The sequence below is a fragment of the Hypoxylon trugodes genome (genome assembly GCF_022578975.1).
Source record: "Hypoxylon trugodes strain CBS 135444 unplaced genomic scaffold F4822scaffold_3, whole genome shotgun sequence".
NCBI lineage: Eukaryota > Fungi > Ascomycota > Sordariomycetes > Xylariales > Hypoxylaceae > Hypoxylon > Hypoxylon trugodes.
In genome coordinates this window covers 3,238,437-3,259,468 of record NW_026250018.1, presented here as the reverse complement: position 1 = coordinate 3,259,468, position 21,032 = coordinate 3,238,437, and the positions used below count along the sequence as shown (strand labels likewise).

Here is a 21,032-nt window from a genome sequence, read left to right as displayed (position 1 = left end):
CTCGCGATGCATAGTCCATTCAGACAATCGCGACCGTGACAGGGATTCAAATTTCCTTATTGTAGAAGACGAAACAGCTCGTGGTGCGAGAAGTGAATTCCGAACTCGATCCTCCAAGAGACTTCAAATGGTAGACTGGCCTCTTTTTGCGGTCGAGTCACATAGTTCTGATCAATATTCTTGGCCACAGTAGATTTTCAATCACGCCGGTCAATAGCCAGGTTTTGGGGGCGTTATTGGGTGGCCGGTGAAAAGTGCTATAATGGTCAGCAAAGATATAATAGCACTAGCTACCTAAGTACCATCAGCCTATCAGAAGGAATGTGAGAATTGAAAAGATGAAAATTTTCTCAACACGTTGCTTAGCACGTTCGCTTGTTAGGCGTCCAATAAGCATCGGCGGAAGACCGAAAGACAAGGTCCGACCGATGAGAATTTTCAAGGCCACGATGTAACAAAAATATCGGTGGCAATATACCATTGGCGACTCCGTATGCGTCATAGTCCGGTCGAAGAAGAGCCAAGTACGACTTTCTCATCGTTGGTCGCTGTCTCCATCCCGTGCAGAACCTCCCTGGAGCGGAGAGCGGAAAACCCCTATGCTATAGCCTGGCCTCCGAACCTCGCAGAGCCATCCTCACAAGATACTGCGGTGGAAGAAACTGGTGGCGGGCCACTTTGAAGCCAACTGATACTCAGCTCTGTCCGAGGTCGCAAAGGCCCCTGCATTCATGTCTTGCAATATCTCGAAGGCGGGGAATTAGCCATGACATTCGACTGATGGGCTTCTGCAATAATCGACAAGCTTTTTCGAAGGATCCCAGACAAACGATACTCTTTGTTCATAGACCCTATGACAACATTTTGTTGGGTTCACGTGTCTTGGCTATGATGACGATGTTTGCCATTGAACGTTGAGTCGATGAGCCATGATCCAAAAAAGAAGTTTAGAGGGATGGCGTTGTCGGGTTACTGAAATATTAGATTTACGTTCACCTGTGATTGAAATTTCTGGTAGAAAAGCAATTGGGGGGAATTTCTTAAGGAATGAAATGTTTAATTTCAGATGATCGCCCTTATCGCGCCTGTAATCTCTGGCTATCTTCTCTACCTAATCTTCAGGTATTACCTAAATTCGAATACAGGTGGTGCCTGCCTTCTACGGTACAGATTATCGTGTGGGTGTTTTAGATTTGCGGAAGTCTCGGCCGAGCTATGAGATTTCCTAGATGCTACCTCACCTGAGCTGCTAAGGTACCCTCGGAGCTAACACTCCCCTCCAGATCCACCTTAACCAAAACTCTTTCCCCTCGATTTAAACATTCTTATCACTACCCATCTTCCTCCTCTCTCTCGCTAACATATGTAAATTCTCAAAAAGGAAACAATCTGACAAGAACAACTCAGATTGGGATCTTTATATTGGTCCAACCTACGACTATGCTCGAAATGCTCAAAGCGTACTCCACAATTGCAAATTCTGCTCACTCACTAAGTAGACCTAACTTCGTTCTATTCCACGTCTGGAAAACATCCATGTTTAGTTGTAAGCTCCAGGCCTCTGGATCTTCTAGCTCTTAAAAGATTTGACAGGGGAGCAAAGGCAACGTTGATATCCTGGATGGCTTGGCAACCCAGCTAGACTGGTGACTGGTAGCTGGTAACGCAGCAACACGAGGTTTTCCTCGGCCCTTTCGGTACCATTGTTGCATTGTTCTGCCACAAACGGTATAGACCCCTCACCGCCAGTATTGCCAGCCCACTTACCAAAAGGCGACGGTGGATATATATGACGTATCCAATCAGCTAGGGCCTGGTCAGCCTCTGTTGATCAACCAGACAAACCAGAAAAGGCAGGGGAGGCTCTCGAAAACCTATCAAATCGTCTGCTAAACATCACCAACCCCGCCTGATTATCTCGTTACCTTATCTATCGCACGATACATACAAAGGCTCCGAAGAGCTATTTGTCGAGGAGATACGCTGACATCTGAACTCCTGCCCCCCGGTCGAGTAACCCCGGTCCTTTGAGACTTGTTACCTCGTATCACCTCAGAGCGGGATAGCTGTTAGACATCCTACTCGACGGTTTGGGCTCCTAATGTTGCCGACTCGCCCTGTATGGTATCCAGCTTAGATGCAACGTATTGTGCAATGAATTTCCGCCGCCCTATCTACACGTTAATCGAGCTAGACAGATAGCTAGCTTACCTGAGCTCAGCATCTAGCATCGTCACTTAGACACGGGTTAAATGTTTTAAAGACGCTTCGCCGTATCTTTCCACAATACGGGAAGATTCTTTACGAGATAGACGAGTCATTTCAGGAAGAATTGTGACTGAAATAGTAATTCGCACTTATTTAGACGACAAAAAACTGTCGTATCACCTGTCGGACCTTACGATAGCTACAGGCGTAGGTACCGTAGATGTTTATGGGTCGTATGGTTGGTTACTTTTGTGGCTTTTGACCCCGGACAGGCGTCGGTCGATATGGGCAACTGCCCGCCATCGACCTGCATGGCATCACCCAAACAACTCCCCAGCCTTTGTTAATGTAAGCCTGCAAGCGCGGGCTGTAGCGGCTGGATCGGGCTGCTCGTCATTACCCACCATCAGGTTGCCATGCACACACACTGTCTATCCTTTGAAGTCGAAGGCGAGAAATAAATAGGTGGCTGTCCTGCATGTATTCCCGCCGGTTCCATCCCTTCAACATCATATATCACTCAGAACCTCTCAATCGCTACCTTCTGGGTATAATCCTGTCAAGTCTTAACTGACATCACAATCGTTTCGCAAACTCCAATCGCTTGGTGATTTACGGCGCTATAAAATAATTCTTTCGCTAATACCATTGTGGTCAAAACACCGATCAACATGAAGCTAATTCAGATCCTGGCTCCCACTGTTGGGTTGTTTGCTGCTGTCAAGGCATGGAATGAGTCTGCGGTTTACACCACCGTCATAGAGACTGACTACACCACTTACTGCCCTGTATGTGTAGAATGCCTTTCACATCTCGAGGACCTCATTCCGATGAACTAGTTTTACTAACCTCTTGATAGTCCGCGACTACTTTCTCATACCAAAATGTGACGTACACTGCTACCTCGGAAACTACCATCACCGTCACCAACTGTCCTTGCACGGTCACCTATTCTACATCTCCACCGGTCTCGTACCCTACATCCACACCCTCCTCATATCCCACATCCGTACCGTACTCTTCGTATCCCACTTCCGTGCCATACACCTCGTACCCTACGTCTGCGCCTTACTCCACGGGAACCATTTCTTACCCCACCTCTAACGTGAGCTCTACATACATCACTTACCCGACCTCCTCGCCAACCTACCCTGGAAGCGTTCCTGTCACCACTCCGGAAGTTCCCACTAACACTCCTGTCCCACCCACTTCTACCGGCCCGGCCACCGTTCCTACTGCCGCTGCCAACAAGCTTGGATCTGTCGGCGCTCTGCTCGCTGCCGGTCTTGCTGCTCTCGCTCTGTAAACGGAGTATTACGGGATTAACCCTCGTAACACTATTGCATTTTACAGATACCCTTTTTTCTACTTTTAATGTTTGGTTAACAAATGATTCCCGAGTTTTGGAAGCATTTTGGGCGGAGTGATTTTTGCGACGACGTTCTATACCCTCATTGAGCCGAGCCACATTTGGAACTTGGTACATTAGTTATGATGTTTTGACGAGATAATGTGGGCCTCATGGGGGCAAACGAGATTACGTTAAATGGCTCACATTGGGAGAGGGCGGAAATGGTATTTATCACATTAATTTGCGTATATACACGCATCAATATTAGCTAATTTTCGACGCTGAATATGCTCGAGAACTCACACTCCTTGGAAAATCACCTACCCGATTATTTGGGCGTCGTGAGACGATCGTATATAGAATCGAATATAGTGATAGTTCCCAGAACCGAGACTTTGGTGCTCCTCATAAATTGCTATCGTGATGAAGATATTAAGATTATATATATTTATTAAGTGCCAATGACGATCTATCTACAAGATATACACACGAGACTTCAAGTTAAGCTTAAAGCCAACTCCCTTACGTGCAGCACTAGGCGCTGTATTCTCACTTACACTGCCTCTAACTACTGTAGCCTTACGCACGTTGAAGCATCTAATATTCTCGCGTACCTGCCTACCTAGCATCATCCAGCCGTCTAGCCATCTGTCATTCAAACAAACCTAACCCTCGGCCCCCTCAGTTCGGACAGATGGCTGGTTCCCTTCGAACCATGGCAGAGCGGACAGGCGGGATAGTTCTTTTTCGCCACCACTTTATCGTGCGTCACAGTAAAGCTTACAGGACATATGCAGTGAGCGTTCAGTACCCTACTGTAGGTACCTAACATACGATGGCAAATTCATAAGATAGCTTATGCCTCTTATGCCTAAGTTAGCATAGATACTCCGACTCTATTGGCCTGCAGCAAGCCTCCTCCACACAAGGAAAGGATCTGATTATACCTCTCTGGGAGAAAAATTTTCTTGATTTTTTTCTCTTCGCTTCCTCTTTCGTCGGATGGCTTATTCTGCGTTGCTTATCAGAGATTAGGGAATGGTGAGAGGGGATTTTTTGCGTATGCTGTATGACGGCGGCACACTCTACCGAACCCAACCACCTTTTCTTCCCCTGCAGTGCTGACGGATACTGTAGGCAGGCTATCGGGATCTACTGCGAGTTCGCTAACAGTGATTGAACACTCCATTCCAATCCATCGTCATAGATCCCGCTCCCTCTTCCAATTTCCTTTGAATCCGAGTATATAAACGTATGAATGTAAGTAGTTAGGTAGTAATACCATACCATCCAGCTGCATCCCCAAACAGGAAATCCGCCAATCCGAATTTTTTCAGCTAAGCTACCTCGAACCTATGTGTTATCCGGGAATGCAACAGTATGCATGTGACGAGCGAGCTTAGCTCTTCTACCCAGGCCACTCAGATCCTCCTACTTTATAAAGGTGCGCCGCCAAGACCAGCGTCAGAGCTCGTATTTACGTTGCCGCACCTGCATACAATACACAACACCAGCCTACATCCTACATCCTACATAATAAGCTAAGGACTGGTCGAGCAGGTAGTTTTTAGCGCGGGGTATTGTATATCCCCAATCCAATCCGATCTGCTGCTTTCGCTTCCTCTGGGCGTTATGTCGTACGTATATGGAGGTACCTAATTGATAACTGACGGACCGCGGATGTGATTGAGGATTAGATTGGGGGGAAGACGGAAGGTGGCTTGTTGGGAAGAAAAAGAAAATCCCTGAATAATTTTGATTATGAGAAGGGAAGAGGGATTTGGGATTGGTTTCGCAGGCGAGACATTGTCTCTCAATTAGGTAGGCTGTGACCGTGGGCGTCTTGTTGGTACAGATTTTTGCTGAGGTATTACTCGCATGTCTTGCTCCTCCTCAGTAAGCACATTCATTATCCCACTCTATTCTGCGAGAAATAGCTATCTACGGATACGTCTGTGGGCTACGTATATAGCCTGTGCTTCGAGCGATCTCGTAACAACTTGCCTCCCTACCCCGTCACAAGAAAAAGTCGGGAAACCGAGTCCTATCATCCCGGTTCTTACACGTGAGGAACCGATCTCCAGCCGGCCATTTTTATAAACAGGATTTATGACAGCATAGACGTAGCTATAACATACGTCTCTATACCTAAGTCGCATCTCGGCGATTAACACTCAAGGTAGCCAAGCGGCGCAGAATGGAGCCAGGCTGAGATGAGCATGGTACCACCCACCAGCCCATTAAACCGATCATCGTTTATATATCTACTACAACCACTTACAGATCGATCCAGGTAACATCTAAAACGGGGCATGCTTAAGTCCGTATCTGCGCATCTTCTATATATGTAGATGGATATCGAGTAAGAAGAGAGGCAGATGAATGTCTCATGCGCTGGCATACTATGATTAGTTGTGAAGGTATATCTAGGGTAGATCTTCCTTTCTATGCTCTAGATACATCTGTCTATCATTGAACGGCATGGCTTGGTGCGACTAAAAGGTGTGGGAAACGGGGAAAAGATGCAGGGGCATGCGCCGATATCTCTCTTTGATCTCGTCAATTAGTGGAATTTCGCGAGCATTGAGTTATGTTAAAAGGGCAGTTCGCTCCTATGGCTAAGCGAAAGTGAGTCCAACGTCCACATGATGCCCGAGGCTGATTTAGCGAGTCAAATACGAGGCTCCCCAATTGCTTCCTCTTATGGACGTTTTGGGGGGATGTCTCGGCGCGGCCCCAGTCGCGCCGACATGTCACGTTGCCGTGAGAAACTCATGAATCAAATAGCCACTCGTGAGAAGCGGACGAGGTCCTCGTGGTTGTGACTAATGCCCATCCCGAAATTACTATTTCGTATTTCCTTCTGGGGACACTGCTAGCTCGCTAAACTCCATGGTGCCTCGTAAACAGAGCGCAACTAGCTAGTACACAATTATTAGTACCCCATGTCTTTTATATCCATCTATTTAATAGAATATCGTAATCCCCTCATCAACATCAACGATCTGTAGGTTGATTGGTGTCATTTAATATTCGTGATTCATGCGCACATTATAATGGGGGTTTATACGGCAGACGGCCCTCACATCCCGTTAGCCTCCAACCTCGATCTAACTTCTCGTATAAGTGCCTTTGCTTCTTCGACTTCGACGCCGTCCTGGCATAACTCGTTAGCGAGGCGATCCGCCGTAGTGTAGTCCTCGGTTCTCATAGCAAAGCGGGCGAGCCACATTCGCGCTTTACTAGTGGCAGCCGTGACGCCAGTGCCTCCTTCTCCACGCCCTGTATTGTCGCCATCGTCATCTGACCCTTCGCCTGGCGAGTCGTTGTGAATAGCGATACTGTCTCCTTGACTGTCGCCTGCCCCACCATCTTCCTGAGCGACGCACATTTCCATATATGCCTTTGCGTCTTCTTCATTCCCAATACTGTCGTACATAGTAGCAATTTGTAGCAGGATCTCCGGATCCATATGAGCGTCTCGAATATTACCTCCCCCACCGCTGCCGAAACTGCTCCCTGTGTCGTAGTAACTCTCAGCGATCAATGCCCGTTTAAGAGCCTTGATTCCATCTTGATTTCTATTCATGCGTTGTAAGCACGAACCAACCGCCATCCACATTTTCCCATCCCATGGTCGAAGTCCGGCTGCCTTTTTGTAGTACCATAAAGCATACGCATGCATCTCCAAGACCTCATACGTTTGTCCTAACCCATACCACGCTCGGTAATCCCTTCTATTCACATCCACAGCTCGTCGGTATGATTCGATAGCGGCGTGCGTGTTTTTAAGCTCGACATACTCATGTCCCATCAACGTCCAAGCGGAAAGACATGATCGATCTAGCATCAAAGCTCGTCGGAAGTATTGCACTGCCTTCTCGTGTAAGGATAGTAATGAGTAGTAATTACCAATTACTACACAAGATTCTGGTCGAAATTTATCGACACTACTGCATAGATGGGCTAGGAAAGCAAGCTTCGGTCGTGCATTCATGACATATAAAATATTAGAATAGTGGTCCAATGAATCCAACCTATGCGGATATAGTGAGAGGATGCGACTAAAATGTTGCTCGGCGGCCACGAGATCCTTGGCATGATAGGAAAGTAATGCGTCGCATGTAAGGAGAAAAGATGACTTTGGAAATATGTTGAGTAGTTGGTCGAGGGAGTTAGCAAGGTTTGCGTCGTGTTGGTATAGCTCAAGTGAGGTGTGAATGTGGAACATGAAGCAGATGATATTCTGCGGTAACCGAGGCATAAGTCGATTCAGCTATAATGGATTAGCGGATGCCAACTTCAGATACCTTCACGTTATAACCTACATCCTCCACCCTAGATATGAGTGCGGTCATCTCAAGCCAAGCACCCCAATTCATTGGGCATAAGTGTACGCTGCGGATTAGCCAATACAAGGCTACTTCATCGTTCTTTTGTTTTGCAAGAACCATGCCGTAAAGATATTCAAGCCACCCCTGGCTACCCTCAATTTCTTCATCGTCCGTTTTGCGTTGGTGGAACCATATTTCCAGAACACGGCTAATTATAAGCAGCTGTTTGTTGACGCATGTACCAATATCCTGCGGACCCATCACCATCTCGGCATCTTCATCTTTACGCTTCTCTCCTGAGAGGTATTTGGCATATAAAGCAAGGAACAAGCTTCGCTGGCTCAACTCTGGCAACGTATGGGTATTACTAACTCTAGCACTGCTAGGGGTGGTAACTTTGCCTTTACCCTTGCCTTTCGGTGTCGCATTGCTAGACTCCTTCGACGATACCATCCCAGCAAGCGTAGAATCGGGTAGGAAGATGGAGGCACATCGATCGAATTCTCGACAATCGAAAAGGGACTTGGCTAGAAGATACTTGTTTATCTCCTTGGCTTCAAGCGCAGCCTCGTTGGGATCGACATTCTGGGCGAGTACAGTCGACGCATATCCGTTAGAAGCGTCGGAAAGCTGTGAATCGTCAAGCGATGTCTCGGTTTCGGGGATGGCGTTGAGAAGTTCAGCCGCCCTAGAAGTATATCGCATTAGCTTTCATAATATGTTTATCATACTATCAAGGGAGAGAATAGTACCATTTAGAGGATTGGTATAAACATCTCTCTGAACATTTGATCACGGCCTCTTGCAATGCATTTCGGAGTTGGGATTTGTCCCGATCAGTGAGTTGGGACATTGCGATATTACGTTATGTGAGGCGATCCTTCGTCGATTGTGTAATCCAACGCGACAACTCGGGGACCGCGTCGAAAACCAATTGTCGGATGTCAATGCATAAGCACTAGTTTGCTCCCAAACAAAAGCTGAATCAATGCATCACATATTTTCATGGGTATTCCTCATTCCTTTGGGAGCCTCGAAGTTTCATAAAGCTCTAGAATGTGTATGGAAGCTGTGTAAGGAATTGTGAGGAATAGTTGTAATTCCTAGGAGGATCGATGCTAAGTAGCGTGCCCCTCAAAACGTCAATATTGATATCCAGATTTAGCTACATATCGATAAGAGATAACGATAAATAGCACAAAAGATCAATGCTTCTTATCTTAGGCGCCTACCCGGTCCTTGCATCCTAAATTCACTGGCCAAATTTGGGCATTAATACTACCTAGAGTCCCTAGAGTCCCCTCTACGAAAAACAATTGAGATTATGAATAGAACCAACTACATTAGAATTGAGACATTTTTAGTTTAAAAAGAGTAGAAATAATCCCACTAATATTATAGAAAATGTTGTGCTACATAAGCCACTTTATGAATGGGGATAATCTATGGAAGAGTAGAAGCTGGAAACGGAACTGCCATTACAAGGCTTGCATATGCCCCTTGTCCAATGAGGAATAAGACTGTTAATTTTGATGGGGACCAAGTAAAATTGGTCGTAGGTGGGGGTGAATACAGGTGCCCCTCTGCCCCTCTACCTTTATCCCCATTATCGATTAAATTTAGGTTATACAACTTCCACCATCGGCCACCGCTCTACCTTCTGCCTTATACTCATTCATTCCCCCCTTTTATTCCCTCGAGTCCTTCAATTCCGAAGCAGATTTCCCTATCTTTTAACATTGATACCTCAAATTTCTTTAGTTGAAATTAGGAAATCTACCATAAAATACAATGGCGAAGAAAACTACCCTCCAGGAGTTCGAGTCCGTCTTCCCAAAACTCGAGGAAGACTTGGTAAATTGGGTGAAACAGTACAACCTGCCTCAGGAGCAACAAGACTGGTACAAGAAGGTGAGATAATTCATCAAATTCAATATTACCTTCGTTGCAGTAGAGTCAATTCGTCGCTCGCTTTGCTTCACCTAACTTGCTGGCTTTTATTCAACCCCCGCCATGATATCTTACTAACATATATTAGGTCCTTGAAGTCAACACTTTGGGTGGAAAATGCAACCGTGGAATGTCGGTTCCCGATTCAGTCTCTCTCCTACTCAACAAGGAATTGTCCGAACAGGAGTACTTCCAGTCTGCTACTTTGGGCTGGATGATTGAGCTCCTACAAGCTTTCTTCCTCGTCTCGGATGATATTATGGACAGCAGCATCACACGACGTGGAAAGCCCTGCTGGTACCGCCAAGAAGGTGTTGGTATGATCGCTATCAACGACGCTTTCCTACTTGAATCTGCCATTTACACCTTGCTCAAGAAGCACTTCAAATCTCATCCCGCTTACATCGACATGGTTGAGCTATTCCACGAAGTATCACTACAAACCGAACTTGGCCAATTGTGCGACCTTCTCACAGCTCCAGAAGACGTGGTAAACCTTGACAACTTCAGCATAGAGAAGTACACCTTTATTGTCATTTACAAGACCGCCTACTACAGCTTCTACCTACCAGTTGCCCTAGCACTACACCAGCTTAACATCGCAACCCCCAAGAACTTAAAGCAAGCACATGATATTCTCATTCCCATGGGTGAATACTTCCAAGTTCAAGACGACTACCTAGACAACTTCGGACTTCCCGAGCACATTGGAAAGATCGGTACCGATATTCAGGACAACAAGTGCTCCTGGTTAGTCAACCAGGCTCTGAAGATAGCGACACCCGAGCAGCGCAAGATTCTGGAGGAACACTACGGCAGAAAAGACACGGCTCACGAGGCCGAGATCAAGAAACTTTACAACGACTTGAACCTTGAGAAGATTTACCAAGACTACGAAGAGAAGAGCGTGGGTGAGATCAGACAACGAATCTCCCAGATTGATGAGAGTGAAGGCCTAAAAAAGGGTGTCTTCGAGACATTCCTCCAGAAGATCTACAAGCGAAGCAAGTAAGAGGTCAAATCTAGGGAAAAGCTCATGTCATTGCTTTTATCGTCGAATTGAGCGTTCAGAAAAAGCATATCTGAAACAGCACGAGTGGCTTGTTCGAAATTATTAGATCTTCAGCTAGACTAAAATATTGACAATACCCTTTACAGTCTTTAGACAAGCAAAGTATGTCCCTTCTTCTATTTCTCATTTTTGTTAAAGTCGCCCCCATCGCGAGGAATGAAATTCACCATGAAAGGCGCTTTCTTCCACATCATATTCATCCGAGCAGCGTCAATCCAATCGCCAGGGTCCTGGGCTACCTGCATATCAAAAGTATGAACCAACTTCGCCAAGGCGATCCTTACTTCCAAATTAGCCTGCGCAATTCCTAGACAGCTCCTAGGCCCGGTACTGAAGGGAAAAATCGCAGGCTGTGCGCCATTTTGCAACTTATCATCCCCATCATCATTTCTCAACCATCGCTCGGGGATAAACTCATAAGCCCTGTCCCAAATCAAAGGATTCCGATTAAGCACCCAATGGCCGGCCGAGACTCTAACACCCTTCGGGATGAAGTGCCCGTCGATAGTTTCGCCGGGTGAGACGCGCGGTAATCCGAAGGCGATGGGTGGGAAGCATCTCACTGCAGACATCCCAACGATTTCTGCGGTCAGCAAATAATCGCTATCACTTTACTTTTTCTCCTTTCTTTTGCTTTTTTCTTATCCGTGAGATAGAATCTGACTACAATGCGCTCTTATTGTTCCTCCGATCCATAACTTCCGAACGGATAAGATGATGATCATGATGATGTGATAAGACAGATTATAGGTAAAGAAAGGAAAATAAGGCAATAATCAACGCCGAGAAAAAATGTAGGGAGTAATGCTTACTAGATTCCTCAATAACAGCGTTCAGATACCCGAGCCGCGCAACCTCCCCGCCGTCTAACTGCTCATACCGCAAACTCCGCACTTCATCCCGCAGCCGCGCCATACTCTTAGGCGAGGTGCACAGGAAATACAATGCGGACGTCATAGCCGTGGTAACCGTATCGGCTCCGGCGATAATCATTGCTTGGGCTAGGGATACTAGATATTTTTCACTTACCCGTTCTCCATTCTGCTCTAGCACCGGGGCGAAGAGATCACTACCCGAAGAAGGGGGACGGGCAATGCGGCGCCGCACGATTGCTAGCGTGTATGCGTAATGCTTCCGCAGATTCCATAATGAGGTTATGGAGAGTAGGAATGGGATCAGCAGTGCGAGGGCGGGCGCTCGACTGATTAGAGGCGGTAGGCTGGCGGCGTACGCGCTGTCGTTGAGTAACGAGATCCAGAAATGTGTTTTTCCGGCTGCGACGGCGTTGAAGGATTCACTGAAGGTTAGTTCGCCTAATTGTGTGAAGCATGTGTTGTCAGCAAGCTCCTATTCAGTATGGTAGTGGTGAGGGAGCACACTCACCCATAACATCAAATGTTAACCAAGGCACGGCTTCCGTCACATCGACACCCTTCCCGCAACTCGCGGCGCTGAGCTCGGCAAGTTTGCGGACGAACATGTCAACGTAGCGATGTATGACATGTTCATGGGACTTCATCGCTCCGCCGGTGAAACCGGGGGCCAGCATCTTTCGCATCTTAGCATGTTCGACCGGGTCGATTTCGTAGAAGAGATTAGGCGCGTCCCCGTTATTGTAGAACTTGCTACACTTGAGAAATGGTTTCCGTGTTTTCGATGGGGTCGAGTAGATGTCTCGATGGGCTTGGATCGTGCTAAAGGATAGCTCATTGGGAGCTATGCGCACTACGTCACCTATGATTCCAATACTATTAGAATGTGACCTAGGATGAGTGTATCGTGGATCATGGGGTGCGCATACCGTGCTTCTTATGAACTCCCTCGAGAATGTGAGGGAATCTCCCGCTTGTCCAAGCCCAGATAAACCATACCTAGAAACTCGACGATTAACGGAGTAGCGAGAATTAAACATAAGGGGGTACCTACCCCAGACACAGCGGCGATTTTAGGTCCTGGATATTTTGCAAGTGGGTGGAACCAGAGGCAGTATATAATCCAGCCAAGCCAGTACAAGATGCCCTAGTGAAGTTACTTCCATCAGTATTATCGTGTTATACTCGCACAATTATGAAGCAATACCTACCGCGACAACCATAACCGACCCAGCCACAAACGGGTTCATAGTTAGCCCAAACATTGTCACGATGTATCAAGAATTTGTTGGTGGGTTTCAATCGCGCTGAGAGACTGTAAGAAAGCTATAATAGTATAATTTCATATAACTCGCTCTCTATAACACAACTACACATAGGATGGCACCCCTTATAACATCGTTATAACACCCTCTATAGTCCTATATCCATCTTCTGCACATCACCTCCAAGAACATCAACCAAACCCCCACCCAGACATGTCTATATCTGCAATGAAGCCAACTACTCCATCACAACTCCCCGCAACCACGGCGAATTTCCCAGAAACAGCCATCCAGTGTCGCATTACACGCACCCCATCTTCAGCCGTCCGCCAACACGCAGCATAAGATACTCACTCCCTCTTCCACCCTTCCACACATCCACAAATCGGGAACTACCATACGTAAGCAGCCATCCTATAGGATACCATCTTCATAAGCACCAATCCCAAAACCTACCTAGGCAAGAACTATTATTCTTCAAGAAACCAGATGTGACGAGTATGCGTGTGATATCACAACTTCCGTCGCCAGTTTCATCGGGACCGAGATCTCGATGGAGTGGTGCATATCTGCTACTACCCTATCTACGGGGGGTTTGGAGATACAGATATCACACCAATCGCGCATTAAAACATACAAAAGGACTGAGCCGCACCTATGCGTCATGATGATGACTTCATTCCAATCATTACATACGAATGCTTGACCGGATCAACTTCCGGTAAGTAGTTACTCCATGTCCTTTTCCCCTTCAATCCTTACTTCCCCGATGCATGAGGCCCGTTTCCACATATACCAAGACCTGGGCCTAGACGTCGACCGGAACTATCCACTAGTACCCGTAGACCTTTACTACATAACTAGCGCCGAAGTGACGAATGCTATGAGCCATTTCTACATACGTGCTAGGTGACGTGGATATAATCTAACTCTATAAGCTTCATTGTGAGTACGTGTTGCTTGTTCGAGGTGCGATGAACATGTGTTGAGAGTCTCCTCATGGATGATAATACCTAGGTAGGTATCAGCGCCATTAAGGTCCATGCCCGGCTGGTATCTAACTCAACCCATCGTCGATCTTTTACTATACAACTTCTCCAGAGTCATGGATGATTATGCAGTATGATTATGCAGTATTATTATTATTACATAGGGTATATAGTATCTCGGCACCTAGGCCCCGAGTAGTCAGTAAACAAACAGTCAAGACGTAAATCGTCATCGACCAAACCAAATAATATCGTCGTGCAAACATACTATGCAGACATATCAAATCCTATCCATCCATCGTCCCTTACATCCCTTCGCCTCGCTTTTTTCATAACACAATGAGATGATATGATATATGATAAACTTCATGCCCGCTGACTATGCGTCCGCCTCTCCCAAATAGATGAATAAGTAGATGGCTCCTATGCCTTTTTTCTAGCGATAGATGATTTCGGCGCGGGTATTATAATGATATAAGCAGTAAATCCTCCGATGAACAAAGTAAATGCGTCGTGATCCGCGTAGTATTAGGATTAAATATGCCATATATGGTATGATAATATTCTTTAAACCACCTTCAAGGTGCCCGTCCGACCGGACACCGAATTATAGGCGCTGTACTCTCGTTCTTTCTCCCTCGTCCGTTCTCGATCTCGGCTCCGCGGTGGTGGATGCGACCTTAACGGCTCCCAGTCAGGGACACGTTTGGGCAGAGATGGTACAGGTGGTACGTCTCCATTGATTGGTGATCTCGGAGGCGGAGCACCTTGAGTCTTACTCCTTGTCCGGGAAAGACCCGGTAGGGGTGCCGTATTCGGGGGACGCCTTAAAGCACTTCGAGGAGGCACTTCGGGGTCAATTCCATTCGGTTTGCTTGAGTTTGGGACTGTGATAAGATCGATTAGGTGGGCCGTGCCCTCGGGGGCTTTGACACCATGGCCAGATTTGTTCTTCGCCCACTGCGGTGCTTCCTGGAAACCAGATTCTAAATTAACTAGCGGCTTCGGTCGATCGCGACGGTTCGAATGTGACAATCCAGTTGGTTGAGAGGAAAGTGGGTGGGGGTGTTCGTGAGCTTGGGGTTTTCCAGATAGAGGAAGAGGAGGTCGAGAGGATGAGGAAAGAGATGGTCTGCGGGTATGAGAATTTTGGTGCGTGTGAGTGTGAGTGCGTACGACACCTGCGGAAGTGCTTGGTCGAGCAGAAGAGGAAGAAGATGAAGTAATACTGCGCGCTCTGGCGGAATGCTCAAGGGCGGACGGGAACCAGGAAGGTGAGTCAGGACCGTGGGCACCCGGTTCTGGTTCCGACTTTCTGTTGAGAAGTGAAGGGCCTTCAATGAACCCATCATCTTTTGAAACCTGTCGCCCTCGATCCAGTCTATCCGAGTCGCGCTTACGCTCTTCGTACCCTCCGCCTAGAAGCCCGCTGCCAGTGAAGCCGTCGTTACTAGCCGAATGGATTGAGTCTATTAACCTCAGATCGCTCCTACTATCTTTCTCACGTTTCTCGCGCTTCGAACCAGAATTAAGATGATGGGCTGGTATTTCCTTAGGCATAGTTGATACATCTGGCACTGGTGGAGGTGGCAAGAAATCCTTGCCGAACTGAGACAGTCGTTTATCAAAACGCTTCATGTCAAGAAGCGGTTCGAATTGACCGATCGCATAAGGCGTCTCATCAACCGACACCCGGAGACGATGACCATTTAAGGTAGCAACATTTTCCGTTTTCTTTGGCGTGCGGCTAATTGCAGGTAAAGTAATTTGAGGCGGTTTGTCGTCGGTCTTCCTAATTGAGATTTTTCTTGGTGTTTTTGGGGCCACTGGAATACGGCCAACCAGGTACCAGCTACGCCAGCTCTGCACCTTTTCTCTAAACTGGGCGGCGATTTGAGGATCCTCTGTACAAAAATATTGCACATAGTTCTCGGTATTCATGAACACAGTCGTCCTCTGTTGACTCTTCACAGCGAAACAAAATCGTTTCGGAGGTTTTATATGCCGTCGCATCTGCGATTCTGTGGGTGTGTAAATATCGTAATCAGATAGACGGCAAAGGTTTGTAGTATCCTTATCCGTAGAATTTGCGTTCGGCTTCTTCGCACATAGGACCTGTCCGTTCTCAAGAAGGGCGATCCACCTCTTGTTCCATTTTCCAGGGCGATTTGAGTGGTACATATATAATTGGAAACCCTGAGGTGGCTCGTTGCGTTTCGGGGCTGAGTCGATGTCGAGTTCCCGATTTTGTTCTTCGGAATCCGATAACGTAACTACCAATTGATTTTGTGTATCCCGATCCCAAGAATTCATAACGTCTCGGATGGATTCGTAACGTCGTAAACGTCGCTCAAGACCTAATACACTATAGGTTTCTACGACAACACAATTCGTTGGATTGATTTCGTCAGTACCCATCGCTTCGGAGGTTTGAAATATTATATCGTCTGATGTCGTCTCGGGCGTAACCTCAAGACTGAGGGTATGTTGTCTATAGCGCACAGCAACATTCTACGAATTGAAATTAGTATTCGCTGTCACCAAAGCGACATTCTACACTTACTCGATCTCCAGCATTAATCGCAGAATGCGGCGCATCTGTTTGAGGTACAATGCCCCTGCCGCCGGGCTCTATACCCATCGGGGCCATTTTCGAGGGCTCAAAACTGGTAGTCGAAGACGCAGGAGAGATCCCGGGGGATAACCCATCTTTGTTTTTCCTTCCCTTGGTCAAGAGAACAAATTTCTCAATTACCGGGCTCCTTTGTTTATGTGACTGCGATTGAGTCGTCTTTTGGTTATTCGCCAATTGCACCTCTAACCTCTGGAGTTCCTTCTTCTTTTGCTCAATTAAGAGCTGATGATTCTCAGCCTCCAATCGCGCAATCTCTCGCTTTGCTTCCTCCTCTGCTTCGCTATCGTGCCTATTGCGCCGTCCATCTCGGCTAGCAAGCCTCCGCCACGCACTTTCTTCACTTCTGGCGCTTTTCGCGCTCTTGGCGGTACTAGGTCGGCTTTGATACTGGTCGGCCATGCTTCGACGCAGCGTCTGCCGTCGCGTGGATTCGGTATGGCGCAGCTGGTGTCGCGGAGGAGAATTGGGCAAGGGCGAGGCGGCCGGGACATCTGTCTCCTTTTGTGTTATGCTGCTGGCGGTCCTTAACGGACGTGGTATAGTTGGCACAGGGGGGACTATCGGAGGGTCCCATGGGGGTGGTGGATCGGAATTAATTTTCTGGGTTGCATCGACGTTGACAGTAACGCTACTTGTCCGTCTACGGTAGCGAGACATGGACCTTGCAATAGTACTTCCCGATGGGGAACCCTGTTGCTGCACATTGCTCTCTCGGCGGCTATGTTGACTTGTCATTTTGTCCGCCATGTTTGTTGTCTTCGAAGGACCTCTCTCTCTTAAGCTTTGGGTTCGCCGATTGTCTCTATCGTTGAGAGAAATTTTCATGCGAGAGACGAAGTTTGGCGGTGATGGGGTGGCTGGCATGGTGGCAGTCTTGGACCCTGTCGACATCATGCCAGGCCCCAGGGGTGTCTGTGGAACCAAACCGCTTAAAGGTAGAGTGACAACGAGAATGAGCGCACAACAAGTTGAACGAAGGAGAGCTGTGCCGCCGACCCGCTGGACCGTAGTAAAGACGAAAAACAGATGATAGTGATGTTGAGCAAGGTGCGCAATGTGCTCAATCAACAGATCGTATCTCGAACAAGCTTAAAGCACAAATGTCCAAGCGCAAATCCAGACTTTGTCCGCAAATGGCAAACGAAACAGATGACGAAGCGGCATACGACGGTGCTCAGTAGCTGATGCGCTCTAAACATAAACAACGGCGCTAGACCCTCGAAGCCTCGTTGTATCTATATTTTAGAACCCATTCTTCTTTTTCCTCATATTATTTTCTTGTTTATGACGATACTCGGACGATGTACGATGCGTGTATAATGGCCTCTTTACGGTCCAATTGAGTTAGTGTAGGTATGGCCTTGTCAATTCTTCGCACGCGTGACCATACCAGTGATGTATATGAGGATGATCTCTCGCCCGAAAGGATTTAGTACAACAGGGTCAATTAAAAAGGACTGATCAAATTTGGTAGATTGCCGAGAGGATCAACTACCTTTGTTATTGGTAGGAAAATTATAATAAAATGACAGGGAATGGAAAAGGATATCTATCGGACTTTCTGTGTCAAGTCCCTCCAGTCCTATCCATATCGGGTCTAAACATTGTGGAGTAATAGTAATAGGAGTTAACATCCAGGACCTAATACAAGGACTTAATACATAATAGAAGTCCGCTAATCGAGTCCGCTAAATTAACTTGTATGACCAAAAAGTTAAAACTGTATCTTGGCCCAGTTGCATGTATATATGTATGTACCTAAGTATGTACTATGTACGACGTGAATTTACAACATGCAGGGGTCCTCCTTCTCAGTGCTCTTCAGAGCAATCCAATTGTTCAAATGCAGGGGATCCCGCATTGCGTCAGCGATCACTCGCTAGGTCCCAGCTAAGAACCAGTAAAGGGACAGCGCTTGTCAGGCTTGTCAGGCACCTAAAAAGTTAAAATTCGTAATTTGGTAAAGAGCGGACAATCGGTTCCACCTACATCTCCCAGTGGTCTCCCAGTGGAGAGAAAGCTGCCAGGAACGGAATGTCTATTGTATCTGATAGGCTAGATGACAAGATAATGCATTATCGTACCTTGCCTCTCAACTCCGACATGTGGATAGCACGAGATATCTTGTAAGACAAGGGGTTATAATTGGTAACAACATTCCGAGACTGAGACCGTCATATCTGTCAAAGAAATGGGACATGTTGAAGCGAGAGAAGAAAGAAAAAAACCTAGGCGACGGGTGGGTTGTTTATCCAATCGTCCAATAGGAACGCCTATGAGATGCAGAAAAAGCAAATAAGACTCATTTCGATTAAAAACTTCGCTGCAGCTGAAAAGCCGGCTATATTGTTTGCAGCTGAGGGTGTACCTGGTAAGGCTGCGCAGTTTGCTCATTAGTAGAACATAGAATGCAATGCCAACATCCCGACGGGTATTGAGAGCATTAAGACGCTCGTTTATCAAAGTAAGGGGTAGCCGTTGAACACGAGGTTTGATAATGTTGAAATTTCTAGCGTGTCAAATATCTTGATGGAACATCTTGAATAGATGCCCAGGTGGGCATTCAGCATGACGTACCTAAATGAAGGAATGTCGTATTAACTCGCTTCTGAAATAAGCATATAGGCTTTCAATCGCCAGGTTACTTTTATTTGTTCCCTTTTCTTGTATTTTGTTTTGACTGCCTTGATCCCTAATCCCTTATGGATGAATTGGGTGTTTTTTTCTCGTATGACCAGGAACTTCATTCTTGGACACCAATAAGCATTGTGGCTGTGGCCAGAATCGCGACTGTCTGACTCCCTTACAGACTCCTTCGTACGATCCATGTGAATATGAACCCATGTCTTAGACCCTTATTTTCTGAAGGCCCTGACATTCCATCTCCACCAACCAGTAAAGTCTTGAGTTGACACGTCAATACCAAGATTTTTGAGCGCCTTGGTGCTGAGGTGGCAGTCGTACGGCCTCTGTACTGATGCGTTGGGATCGTTCCCTTCCGTGTTAGGTTCAATGGCTGCGATTGATAGCCCCATGATTTCGCCAAATAGCTTGCACATCTCATACTTGGTAAGCTTGTCCTCCGAGGAAAATTGGAGGATATGGGCTAGTTTCGAGGGATCATTGGAACCTCGGTATTTGACAGAAATGTCTAAGAAGCTATTAGCGACGGACGGTTTAATTGCGATTGGACTCGGAGCTAAGCGCGAAGAACGTACCGTGACACACTCGCCCTACATCCTCAGTCTGCTACATGTTAATATCTCATAGGGATTTAGGTCACTACCTTCCACTATGAAACTTTATGTGAGGGATGGGGAGAAATGGTAGGACCTGGTAACTCACTGCGAATATGTTAGCTTCTACCAACACCTGACACGTTCATAGGGCGAGTGTCACACATACCATTGGTAGGGTAACGCCAAGCCCAGTGATCCATCTTAATCTTAGCATCTTGTTCTTGTGCCTTCCATACTGTATCAAGGAGGATATTCACGGCGCTCTCCGATGGCACTTCAGCATCGCCATATAGTACGGGAACCCGCAGGACGACGCCTAATCCCGACTTTCCAGCTCGTTCGTATTCTTCTATGACGACTTTTTCGCCGTCTAGCTTCGTCTGTCCATATAAGTTCGTGGGTGATGGTGTAGCATCCGCTTCGTAGGGCGCGTCGCCGGGTTTGCCCGGGAATACGTAGTCGGTTGATATGTAAATGAGTAGGATACCATGGGCTGCGCATAGCGAAGCAAGTCTCTTAGTAGCTTCGACATTCAATGCGCGGGTTCCTTCAGGGTCGTTGTCGCATTTATCGGGGAATCGGTTCGCGGCGCCTGACTAGTAGTCAGTTTTTTTTGAATTTGAATTTGAATTTGTCGGCGAGGTATAAGTCGAATACTAGGTATTACTGACAATGGACTACAACCTGTGGTCTTTCGGGTTTGTTAGATAAAAAACCACCATGAGTGTGGAGGGTCCTGGGCTCACTTCACATTGTCCAACGCAGCAGTAACATCTTCTGCTTTTACCAGATCAACCTTGAGAACCGATATTCCATCAGCGCGAGAGTAGCCTGTCCCCTTAACGTTCCATTTGTTCCTCTCGAAGGCTCGGACTACTTGACGGCCAAGTAGGCCGGTAGCTCCAGTTACCAGAGCAGTTTTGGACATGATTAATTGAAGAATAGTTTAAGTTGAAGCTTCAAAATTCATTAAAGAATAGGAAGCTTTACAGAGCTTTAGGAAACTTGGAGGGGCAATTACCGCACACTTACGTAATGTGATAGCGGGGGTGGGTCGACCTATATAGGGGGAAAAGGGGTGACAATCAGCTGGTACAGTCACTGAAGATTCAAGTAC

General features: G+C 46.9%; 6 protein-coding genes across 6 annotated transcripts; 2 read left to right on the top strand and 4 right to left on the bottom strand.

Annotated features, from left to right (window-relative positions):
• Positions 1–2,709: 2,709 nt before the first annotated feature.
• Positions 2,710–3,946, top strand: F4822DRAFT_396701 (uncharacterized protein). The gene is made up of 2 exons (XM_051457550.1): positions 2,710–2,996; positions 3,068–3,946. The coding sequence occupies exons 1-2, from the start codon at positions 2,880–2,882 to the stop codon at positions 3,512–3,514; spliced, it is 564 nt and encodes a 187-aa protein (XP_051317204.1). The 5' UTR covers positions 2,710–2,879; the 3' UTR covers positions 3,515–3,946.
• Positions 3,947–6,300: 2,354 nt separating this feature from the next.
• On the bottom strand, positions 6,301–8,929 carry F4822DRAFT_185728 (TPR-like protein). Its single transcript, XM_051453476.1, has 3 exons — positions 8,646–8,929; positions 7,888–8,581; positions 6,301–7,835 (listed from the first exon to the last, which is right to left on the bottom strand). Exons 1-3 carry the CDS (start codon positions 8,744–8,746, stop codon positions 6,642–6,644), a joined length of 1,989 nt encoding a protein of 662 aa, XP_051317203.1. The 5' UTR covers positions 8,747–8,929; the 3' UTR covers positions 6,301–6,641.
• A 558-nt stretch (positions 8,930–9,487) lies between these two features.
• On the top strand, positions 9,488–11,009 carry F4822DRAFT_185587 (terpenoid synthase). The gene is made up of 2 exons (XM_051453473.1): positions 9,488–9,804; positions 9,932–11,009. The coding sequence occupies exons 1-2, from the start codon at positions 9,685–9,687 to the stop codon at positions 10,853–10,855; spliced, it is 1,044 nt and encodes a 347-aa protein (XP_051317202.1). The 5' UTR covers positions 9,488–9,684; the 3' UTR covers positions 10,856–11,009.
• A 22-nt stretch (positions 11,010–11,031) lies between these two features.
• On the bottom strand, positions 11,032–13,052 carry F4822DRAFT_427279 (cytochrome P450; the record flags this gene model as incomplete). The annotated part of the gene is made up of 6 exons (XM_051460709.1): positions 11,032–11,498; positions 11,728–12,228; positions 12,299–12,649; positions 12,717–12,786; positions 12,842–12,934; positions 12,999–13,052. The coding sequence occupies 6 exons, from the start codon at positions 13,050–13,052 to the stop codon at positions 11,032–11,034; spliced, it is 1,536 nt and encodes a 511-aa protein (XP_051317201.1).
• Positions 13,053–14,437: 1,385 nt separating this feature from the next.
• On the bottom strand, positions 14,438–17,993 carry F4822DRAFT_185466 (uncharacterized protein). Its single transcript, XM_051453471.1, has 2 exons — positions 16,605–17,993; positions 14,438–16,552 (listed from the first exon to the last, which is right to left on the bottom strand). The coding sequence occupies exons 1-2, from the start codon at positions 17,568–17,570 to the stop codon at positions 14,609–14,611; spliced, it is 2,910 nt and encodes a 969-aa protein (XP_051317200.1). The 5' UTR covers positions 17,571–17,993; the 3' UTR covers positions 14,438–14,608.
• A 1,538-nt stretch (positions 17,994–19,531) lies between these two features.
• On the bottom strand, positions 19,532–20,843 carry F4822DRAFT_427277 (NAD(P)-binding protein; the record flags this gene model as incomplete). Its single annotated transcript, XM_051460708.1, has 6 exons — positions 19,532–19,827; positions 19,895–19,922; positions 20,010–20,020; positions 20,082–20,507; positions 20,587–20,606; positions 20,662–20,843. The coding sequence occupies 6 exons, from the start codon at positions 20,841–20,843 to the stop codon at positions 19,532–19,534; spliced, it is 963 nt and encodes a 320-aa protein (XP_051317199.1).
• Between the last annotated feature and the right edge of the window lie 189 nt (positions 20,844–21,032).